This window comes from Oculina patagonica, chromosome 4 (assembly GCF_052425735.1).
Source record: "Oculina patagonica isolate OP01 chromosome 4, crgOcupat, whole genome shotgun sequence".
NCBI classification, from domain to species: Eukaryota; Metazoa; Cnidaria; class Anthozoa; order Scleractinia; family Oculinidae; genus Oculina; species Oculina patagonica.
The window spans coordinates 52,592,108-52,602,890 of NC_135761.1; the positions used below are offsets into that span (position 1 = coordinate 52,592,108).

Sequence of the window (10,783 nt, forward strand, 5' to 3'; positions counted from 1 at the left end):
TCGGCGTTCGTTCGTTTGTACTTTTGTTCCATTGATTGGTCGATCGTTGTTCGTTTGTTAGTTCATTCATTAACAAAGAGCGGTATCAGTCACTGGTTTCGAAATCTGAAAAGAGTTCAGTTACTTGTATTTTTTTGCACCATTTATTTAACTTTTCGAAAATGACGATTTCCCTTACTCAAAAAGGTATCTAGAGGGTAACTGCAGCTAGTAAATGGCCCAGCTCACCACGAGTCTCTTGTAGCTCAGTTGGTTAGAGCGCCCAACCTGTATCTGGGAGGCCATGGGTTCGATTCCCGTCGAGGACGAGGACTCAGAATCAGAGAATATTTTCTTTGTCCCATGCTCGTATCATGTTGAACCCGTTGTTGAACACTTCATCTTCAATACATTTATATGTTAACACAGCGTTCGAACAGCGTAGATCATCCGGCTGCAAATATATTAGTCTTTCCAAGGCAGTATGTTGAATAATGACACTGAAACTACCGATATCTTCATAAAGACTTGATCCACATAATTATATTAATAATGATTAGAACCGATACGGCCGTCAATTGCCGAGATAGCCCAGTCAGTTCCCCCGCGAGTGATATTTGCTTTTGGCTTTCATCCTTCGATGGGTATACATTGTAATCTTTTCTGAGACGAGGTAGCAACAAGTTAGTCTTTTTGGTCTTGAACAGGGCATGGGTTCCCAGACTCAGCGGAAAGCCCCACACAAATTTTTCTAAGTATCCCCTGTGAGGGGAAGTTGCGAGTCACAGCCAAGTCAGGATTACTGAAAACCAACTGAGCCCGTCTTGGACTTTAAGCGGGCAAGAGTTCTAACTCTTTTCTTCAGATCATTTACAAAAACGTGACGTTTTATTATTGTACGACTGTCGAGGCTCAGAGGCCTCGTTGCTCGCCACTTGCATGACCGATGCACCGTTTTATTGTCGACTGCTTAGAAATGCTCAGAACAAGATAGAAACTCTTCACCGTCGGCTTACCTAACTTGTTAAATCTGAATTATGTAACAAATAGTTATTGTTTACATATAAGTACCGGAAGAACTTCAAATAGGAAGATTATACCACATATCGCAAACCGAATTATACAAAAATGTCATATACACCAGTAAATAAGTCAGTGTTTCATGAAGAAACAGTTCTATTATAGCTCTTGACTAGATCAGCAAAGTAGCTTCCTCTCTTGTTCAGAAGAACACTAGGCTTGTCAAACTCGACTACACGACCTTTCTCTAACACCATAACTCTGTCGTAGTCTATAATGGTGTCCAGTCTATGAGCAATGGTCAGTACCGTGACGTCTTTTAGTTTGGTACGTATCACTTCCTGGATTAAGCGATCCGTCTTGAAGTCCACATTAGCAGTTGCTTCATCCAGGATGACAATCTTGTTGTTCTGTAGTAGAACACGTGCGAGGCAGACCAACTGTCTTTCACCGACGCTGAGGTTGTTACCAGATTCTATCAGCTTGTACTGCAGTTGCCCTGGTAACTGGTGTAGCCATTGTTTCATCTGGACGTCTTCCAGAGTAGTCCATAACTCGTGGTCTGTGTATTTGTTGAAAGGGTCTAAGTTCCTTCTTAGGCTTCCGGCGAACAGAATAGGATTCTGGGTTATCACAGAAAATTTCCGTCTGGCCTCTTGGAGATTCAGAGTTTTCAGATTGATCCCATCGACCATTACCTTTTAAAAATAAAAATAAAATGCTTTTTACATGGATAGATTTTTCTCATTCACTTAATATTTCTCCTTCTGTTTCATGAATTTCATAAAGTTGAAGACAAGGGAATCGAGCAAAAACGTTAACATTCACCCTGACGTATTGATTTAAATGAAGGTTTCTCGAGAATTTCAAAAATACACCAACACGGTACAAAGAGAACAAACAATAATGATTTGACTTTTTTGGCTCACAAATGGTCAGTCACAAGTAGATTCAGGTAAGTTTACGATTTTTTTGAGAGCACATAAGATTAAAAAAATAAATTTTCATCCAAGTCCAAGCTGCGTGACCCTTGATGTTTTGCACTTTTCGCCAATTTGTTAGCACTTCAAGTAACGTTCTGCAAATGTATCGTAAACACTCTATTGTAAGTATATTGTAAATTGTGTATTGAAAGTGTATTGTAAGTGTACTGTAATTATAATGTTAATATAGTGTTTTGACGGACGGAAAAAAAATCCTTCAGGTAAATGTAAGGTTTAACGAATACCAGGATACCTGGCAAGTACAAAGTGCTCCTTTATTTTGAGGTTTTTTCAAATACGTATCAGTGCAGCACCTGTATGTAGGCAAAATTCACTCACAGCCCCCTACCCTGCCCCCTTGATGAAAACTGAACAGTTAGCTTGGTTTTTAACACAGAAACATTTTCTTATAGTATTTTGGGATCATAACAGTAAATGTTTCGTTCACCGTGCATTCATCTATGTTTGCAGCGTTTGAAGTCTTACCAGGCCATTTGGTTCAGGCATCCTAAACAACGCTGCTAAGAGGGAGGACTTCCCGGACCCTGTTCTTCCTGCGACGCCAACTTTTTCTTTGTCATTGATTTCAAGTGTAATATCCTTTAGGACGCGGTGGCCGCCTTCTAAATAACTCAAAGATACATCTTTGAGGCAAAGACTTCCATTAGCCGGCATTCGTTCACCTTTTGTATCATATCCGGGTTCTGGACTTATTTGGGTAAATTCTACCACTCGCTCAACTGACGTCATTAGGTTCTCTGTCTCTGAAGTGAGCTGCACACCAAACTGAGCCGCGTCTAACGTTTCAAGTGCGTATGTCAGAGACATGCCTGCAAGAGCTGTGTGACAGAATAAAGGCCTTAGTATGGATGGTATGGGTACTTAATTTACCCTCGGATTTTGTAGAGTAGCTTTATCACAACTAACACCTCCGAGCATTTCCCACCCCTACCCCAATAACATTACAACACCAGGCCACGACACCGGGAACTCCGTGCCCTACTCCTTGCGACAAGGAAGTAGGTTCTTTAACGGGTCGTCCCCTGCTGACCATAACAGTGAATATTCAGGGGACGAAATCAACGGTGCTCTTATCTGATGAATACTTGTCAACCACATGTGTTGCGTATGGTCGTTTTTACCTTCTCCACCGATGCCAATGGATCCCTTACGTGTTGACTAAACATTATCCATGTTCAATTTGTGTTGCTTATTGTCATTTGTCCTTCTACCCCTTCTATCACACAACCCGTAGTGGCCTTATTTTGGTGGCTAGAAGTTACCCATGTGATTATTGCACTACTTATTATGATCGTTTCTAGCTCCTACTCACAGATGCCCCTATCGAGTGGCTTTGAGACCCTCGTGTGCATTTCAGAGGACAGGGTACTCTTAGCTAGAAGCTACAAGGTATTTCTAAAGTGAATTACGTGTGTCTTATTATCTTGATAATACCTGGTATTTGAGTGACGAGAACCGCCCCAGCGGCTACCAGTGTAACAAGCAAACTACAGAGCACTTCCAAACGAACGCCCAGCCACTTAGAACAACCCAACACCATTATGATCGCGGGTGTGTCTTGGTCTTGGTACCTAATAACAAAAATTATTTTACATTGTTGTCACTATCTATCTTCTCATTGGATAAGAGCCTACAGTTAATTATGGGAAACATCGCAACCTAGACATTTTTCACTAATCTGTAGCAGATTGGTTAATTATCTGTAGGTTACGCGCGCAATGCATGATTTCCAAGAGCAATGTCAAGTTCACGGGTGGTGAGTGGCATCGGGAGTGACTATTCAGCACTCAGTTCATGTAATGAGACTTCTCATTTTTTCATACATGAAGTATATTGCACACACTCGAAGTAAAGACATGCCTCGTTGATTCGCGTCTTCAACCGAGCAAGATGAAGACTCGGAAATTACAAAAAGATCGACAAAAGTTGGGATGGAACTGTTCCACGAAAACCTTGAGAAGAAAAACATTCAGGAGCAGGACGAAAAAAAGGAATTAGCACAAGTGTTGAAATCGTCGTCGCTATTTTCTGATCGTTAAATAGAGCAAATAATCCCCATGATAGGTCAGTTAACTATAACAGCAAATGAAATATTATTAACCAAATATTAATTTATTTTTATAATTTATACAGCAAAAGAGTGAGAGAGAGCATACAGGAAGCGACTTTAACCTACCTATAAAGCTCTTGCAGGAAGCTATTCTCCATTTCAGAAGATCGTATCACTTCAAGGCCCGCTACGGTATCCGATATATGTGAGTAAACAGGGCTACACTTAATAGCCTCCAACCTCTTTAACTCTCTGGATGTCTTTAAGTAATACCTCCCAAAGTAAAAGAACAGGAACACCAATGGGGTGATACCAATGACAAGCCAGTAGTTAGTTGCTGCAGAGAGCAAGGTGGCTCCGAGAGAGAAGAGGCACAACTGAACTGCAAGCAGGAACTGGGGTGGTAACGTGTCATCCATACAGCCGATGTCTTTGGAGAAGCGGTTGAGAATCCGTCCAGCTGGATTGGTGTCGAAGAAAATAATCGGGGCCTTCACGACTGCTGTGACCATCTTGTCGTGAAGTTTCGCTGATGCGCGCAGAAGGGTGTAGAAGAACAAGAACGAAACGATTGTCGATAGGAGAAGGGCGCCGATGACTAATGACCCATAAATTCCGAGCGTCATGGAATCCCTTTGCTGGCTAAATGTCATATTGGCAATTTGGGACAGCCACCAGTATGGTGAGATCAGGAACACTGAAAATGAAAAATATTGTAAAACAACAATTAAAGCAAATGGACTCTGGCTTTCTTTCAACTCCTGGCCATCTATTGATTTGAAAGTAAGCATCAATCTCGGTGAAATAACAATCTTCTTTGATATCCCAGCAAATTATACTCATTGTTGATTTTTCGTTGTTTAAAAGAAAATTTAAAGCCTTGACCATTATTCTTGCTTGAAAAAGCCAAAACAATTAAAACTCATGAACTACTGAAAACTTATTTCACCTATACCAAAAGACCTAATCCGTCCCTTGCAACAAATGACAGATACAATTTTTGAATTTGTGATTTTAATATGTCATGTGTAAGAATATTTTGGATAACAAAATAATGCCTAGTTGGGTATCTCTTTTTAAGAGGGCTGAAAAGAAGAGAACATGTCTTAAACCTTAGAAGAACAAACACAATCGTCCTTTAACATTAAGGATTTCAAACTTATTTGACTCAACGCTTGTAGAAGTAAAGACAAGAAAGAGATAGACAACCACGGCCAAGCAACATGTCATACAGTACAGATAGAAAATATTTTAAAAATGTATATGTTACCATACCTTGAACAAATAAGACAAGAAATAACAGGCACAACAACAAGACAGCTGGGAAAGCGGATCGGAAGTATCGCCAATACAAGCGCCACGTGACGGATCCTACCATCCTCTCCTCTTCTTCCTCCTCCAGGTCATTACGAGCCCCTTCATCAGCAGCGAGGACTAGGGACATTGTCGTCAACCTCCTTCGTAAATACACGGCACTACTAAAAGATTCCTTCCTTTGATTCTCTTTCCCAACAACTACAAATTTCGACAAAATATCCTTGTCTTGAAGCTCCTTGTAGGTTCCTTGACAAGCAATGCTGCCTTGTTCCATGACAAATATGGTATCCACACTTGTCAGAAACTGGTGTTGGTGTGTCACCAGAACACAAATTTTATTGGAAAGCAGACCGCGGATGCATTCTTTGAAAAGATGGTTACCCACGTGAACATCAACAGCACTGAGTGGGTCATCTAGCAAAAAGATGTCGGCGCCTGAATACAGTGCACGAGCTAAACAAATACGTGCTCGCTGGCCACCGCTTAGGCTTACTCCTCGTTGCCCAATTTGTGTCAAATCGCCTTTGCTGAACTGCTCGAGGTCCTTGTGCAAGCTACATGCTTCAAGGATTTTCTGATACTTAACCGTGTTTAGAGGTTTTCCAAAAGTAACATTTTCCTGTACTGTTCCAGAGCAAACCCATGGAAGCTGAGGAACATATGCGATGCTTCCAGAATATCTGATTTCTCCACTGTGATAGGGTAGTTCTCCAAGTATTGCTTGCAGAAGAGAAGTTTTGCCGCAACCCACAGGACCTGTAACGGCGACCAGTTGCTTATTGCGAATTTTCATGGAGATATTTTGTAAAGTCTTCAAGTCATCGGTCTCCTTCCAGCTGCAAGACACGTTGTTCAAAGAAATCCACGATTCTGTGTCATTTCTCCTAAAGCATGACTCATCCAACATCTCTTCTTCGGGCAAAGCGAATATGTTGGCAAGTTCAGTAAAATGAAACTTTCCTCCCCTGAAATGTCGGTCGCTGAACGTGGGACTACCACCATCTTCATTGTTTCTTTTAGCTATAGAGTTTTCTTTGGAATCAGTTGCAGAATCCGCTTCTAAAAATTTCTGTATCCTGTCCAAAGAAACTTTAACGTCGGCTAGCAAATGAAGTGTCTCCCCCATGGAGACAGAGACAGAGAATTTTATAACGTTCAAAGCCGACAATAAGGTAAAAATTTGAAACGCTGTCAAGTAGTTTTTTGTAAGAATCAGAGCTGTAACGGAGATAAATCCAGCAATCGGCGTGTTGGTAAAGTAAAGAGCGTCAAAACTTGAAAGAATGGCTCCTCTCAAACGAATGTAGCTGATCTCCTTTCTACAGAATAAAAACAACAAAAAAACAAATATGATATCTTAAAATACACGGCCCACAAATCATTCACGGATTTTCTTCCGTTGCGTCTCTCGAACAAAATGACTCATAACACGTGTAACTACTGTCATGTCTTCAATTTTAACTTTTAACTTTTTTTTGATTACTGCATCCATTCATGACAGACGTTGGTCTCTCTGTGCAAACCATCAACTTTTCTAACTAACCACCCCTCTAAAATCCTCTTATTCTAGTAAGGTCTTATCCTCCTTGAGTTTCGAATCCTTTTGCTGTTACAGCTGTTATGCTGTTAGCTCAGTAAATTTGGCAATAATGAGAGTCAGTGGTAGCTGTCGCTAAAAATTAAGTCGTTTGCCTGTTTAAGAGGTTCCTGAAGGAAGGTGTCTAAATCTCATTTCCCAGCCCAAATTTTGCCTAAATCCCATTTCACAGCTTATTTGTTGCCCCAATTTTGACCAAATCCCAGTGCCAGTCCATTTTTTTGTTTGTGACTCCCACTCCCAGTGACCCGGCCAAATCCGATTTTCCTAGTTAAAATTTGCCCAAATCCCAATTCCCATTTTACCCCTCCAGGCCCCTCGTGTAAAGCAAGGGCGTTGATTTTGACCTGGCATGGCGAAAAGATATTTTGTTGGCCGTTTCTCCCCTTTACGTTAAACCCATCCAGGTCCTCAAGTTAGCCAACCTTAACTTAAAAAAATGCAGTCCTCATCATATATACTTACTTTCTCAGGTTCCTTATCATGTCTCTGAAGTCCCATTCCCAAGCATGCATTTTAACTGCACGAATGCCAGCAATGATTTCGTTCATAATTTCAAGTCGTTTGTCTGTCATGGATGCTGCTCTCTCCCGTAGATGACCTGCTTTCTTAGACAGCACAGAGATGTATGTTATTACTATTAAAAAGAAACCTGCTCCCACGAGGGCCTGCCAACCAATCAGATACCAAAGTAGTATCCCAGATGAAAGAATCTCTACTGGAGCAAACACAAGAAAGGCCATGCTCCAGCCAGCGTCCTTCAATCGATTGGCATCGTTTGAGACCAGGTTTATTGTTTGACCAGAAACGACTTTGTTTAGAGAACGTCGATTCAATGTTAGAATCTGCAAAAATAAAAAAAAACAGGCGTGCTTAGAAGTACGTTGCTATATTATGTAAGTATGTAAGTATCAATTGGTGCCCCTTTTCCCATCTAGTTTAATTTTGTTCTTCAATGAGATGGAATGGAAAAACCAGAGTCCCGTTTTCCTTGGGATCGAGCCTAGGTATTATCCTTTCGTATTTAGAAAAAATAGGAGTCGTGATTAAAAAACTGGCCATGAAACTTTGTTGAGCTTCAAAACATTAGCAGACCCTCGTATAGACATTCGAATCCTGGTTGAAGGAAAACAGGGCGCCTTGAAACAACTCAGTTACAGAGAAAGTCATGCTGTAAATGACATCTGAAAATAATGCGAATTACATGTCGCTGAGATATGGAATACGCATCATGGCCAGTTTCCGAATTATTGATGTTAAAGACCCACTGAGACATTTAACATGGCAATTAGTAGACCACCAGCAAATTCAGCTGGGATGTTCGGTTAATCCCAAATAGGCTAAAAGAACAGACACAAAAACTACACTGAGATTCAGCTTTTTGCAGAAAAAAACGGAACAAATAAATCAAAAATACCTTCTTGTAAATCAGCCCTATAACAGAGACCTTCAGCTGCATACCGCAAATTCCTGCCAGGAAAAACGAGTGATGGTGAGACATTCCCTTCACCACAGTTACCACAGAGATCCCAACAACTCGCATTATGGTGGAACCTTGATTTACGCTACTATCCTCGGAGAGACTTCTCAGAAATAACCACACCATCACTGGAAGCAATATATTGGCCACGGAGTGTGTTAACTTGACTGCGCCTAATATCAAGTACCTTTTGCAGGAGAACATTCTAAACATGACTTTCCAGAGTCGAGGGTGTTTGTTCTTGCGACCACAGGAACTGTTTTCTTTGTACCATTCCATCTCGAGCTTATCGACTAGTTCCTCTGTTTTGAATTCATCTTGAAGAGGGAAAAGGTCCTCGTTCTGTAAGGGCCGTTGGCTGCCAAGTTTTAACGTGTCGTTCATCCACCAGAAAAAGAGCAAAGATAAAATGTTTGCGCTCTCCATGGGACTTCGTCTCCTGTCTTTTGTCTTTTGTTCATGCTTGTCCATTGCTTGTTAATGGTATATTTGTACGGACCGGGCACCTGTAGATTGAAAGAACCAAATATTATAGCTTTTCTATTGCCTACCGTTTTATACCATGTCATGAAGAATACAGCTGCCAATCAGAGACATCAGAAGACAGGAAAGCCGTTACATTTCAAATGAATGCCACGGATTGTATGTTTATTCAACTGACAGTAGTTTCCTGTCGTTTGTCGTATATCCCCATAAATTGCCGGTTTGCAGCTGACCTCACGGCGGCCATGATGGTGGGCAAGAACAAAGCGTTTCCCTCTGCTGGGAACTTAATTATTTTCAGTGTCTTTTATCATGCAAATTCTGCGAAAAATATATACTGTTTCCACCAACACGGCCGCCTTGTCACGTGGTTGCAAACCAAGAATAGTCCGAATTCATTGCATGCACAGAGAGCATTTTTCGTTGAATGAGTATTACACAAACACGGAGTGTATGTCACGATCTCGTATCACGCATTTCTCATTGCACGAGCATTACCTTTGCCGATTATTTAACAAGGTGTTGTTATATAAGCCTTCTAATTACCAACGTTAGAAGGTCTTAAAAAAACGGACGTTAAAAAAACAAACCATTTCAGTGTTCCTTTAGTGCACTGATCGTCATCACCTCGAGTCATGTATATTTATATCTGCTTCGAATACCGTTATTGAAATAACATGTACCGTCAAGCTTCAAATACCGTTAAGTCAATTAGCATTGTTCTGTGTTTTCTTTGCTTCACCGAGTTTGTGAAGACAATTGAACGAGCGAATTGTTTTATTTGCATATTGACCAAAAGCAAACTGGTTGCTGTTAATGAATATAAATATAAGGCTCTTCTGTGGCAGATTACAGTTAACTTGACATCCTTTGATTCTGTTTTAATGTTACTGTGCTGTAACTGCTGTAAGACCGGACTCTAGTGCCAAAGTATCAGTCACAGTGGAATACAGGCTAAGCGATATTTTCCGTTTTTAAAATTATATAAGCCAACGACAACTAAACTCGAGAAACATCCTTCACTGAAGCAATAACGTAAATCACACACGGAGTACTATCACAGTATGCATGGGCCAGTATGTGCGGCAAAATAGTGACAAGTTTGCGCACAAACACATTACGGCAAACCTTAGATATTTCAAAAACATTAATAAAAAAGCATTTCAAGACTGACCTGTACAACTTTTAGTTCAATTTCGATTCGCCTGCTTATTACAGTGATGTGAGGCTATCCAATTATTGAAGTTAACCCATGTAACATGTAACAAGCAGTGTACCCGTAGTCTATATCTTGTGTTTATATCGCTAATCCTGTAAATTCTCTATATTTGTGTCCACATAGTGGCCAAAAGCGTCCAGTTTACATTATAATAAATGTAAATGATATATCACACTGGAAAAGCGAATAACCAATATTCACGCTATCCATATAATAAGTTCATTACTGAGTCCTAATATCACGTTTTTACGTGACGCACTTCAAGGTAAAAACAGGAAACATAGGAATGAAACGCCTTTCACTCATTAACACACAATTAAAGCTTGCCTTGTCTTGTCTTTAACTAATTTTTTCTTCCACTCACAAAGGACGCGGCTTCATAACTCTGTACATAAAGGACGAAGGATAACCCGAATAACTTCATTGTGTCACAACAATTCAGACCACAAATGAAGATCTTGATAAATAGATTGTTATATTTCGGTATAAGCTATACCATCATCAGACTAATACAATTAACATACAAGCTAGATCTTAAATACTGTGAGTGAGGAGACGGAAACAATAAGTTTACTCAGGAGAATAGATAGAGTTCTCTGCTGGATTTTAGTCCATTGTTTAGGGAAGGTGCTAG

The 10,783-nt window shown here is 40.4% G+C and overlaps 1 protein-coding gene and 1 non-coding gene across 3 annotated transcripts; one reads left to right on the plus strand and one right to left on the minus strand.

Annotated features, from left to right (window-relative positions):
• The first annotated feature begins 233 nt into the window (after positions 1-233).
• Positions 234-308, plus strand: Trnat-ugu (transfer RNA threonine (anticodon UGU)). Its single transcript has one exon. It is a non-coding gene; the product is annotated as a tRNA-Thr (tRNA).
• Positions 309-848: 540 nt separating this feature from the next.
• LOC144650585 (ATP-binding cassette sub-family C member 4-like) lies at positions 849-10,214 on the minus strand. Of its 2 annotated transcripts, none has more exons than XM_078510295.1 (8): positions 10,105-10,214; positions 8,385-8,953; positions 7,433-7,812; positions 5,329-6,689; positions 4,180-4,750; positions 3,438-3,574; positions 2,469-2,821; positions 849-1,697 (listed from the first exon to the last, which is right to left on the minus strand). In XM_078510295.1, the coding sequence occupies exons 2-8, from the start codon at positions 8,916-8,918 to the stop codon at positions 1,140-1,142; spliced, it is 3,894 nt and encodes a 1,297-aa protein (XP_078366421.1). In that variant the 5' UTR covers positions 8,919-8,953; positions 10,105-10,214; the 3' UTR covers positions 849-1,139. The 2 variants fall into 2 exon arrangements, with proteins under 2 accessions (XP_078366421.1, XP_078366422.1); XM_078510296.1 differs by lacking the exon at positions 10,105-10,214 and having other exon boundaries at positions 8,385-8,437; positions 8,635-8,652.
• Between the last annotated feature and the right edge of the window lie 569 nt (positions 10,215-10,783).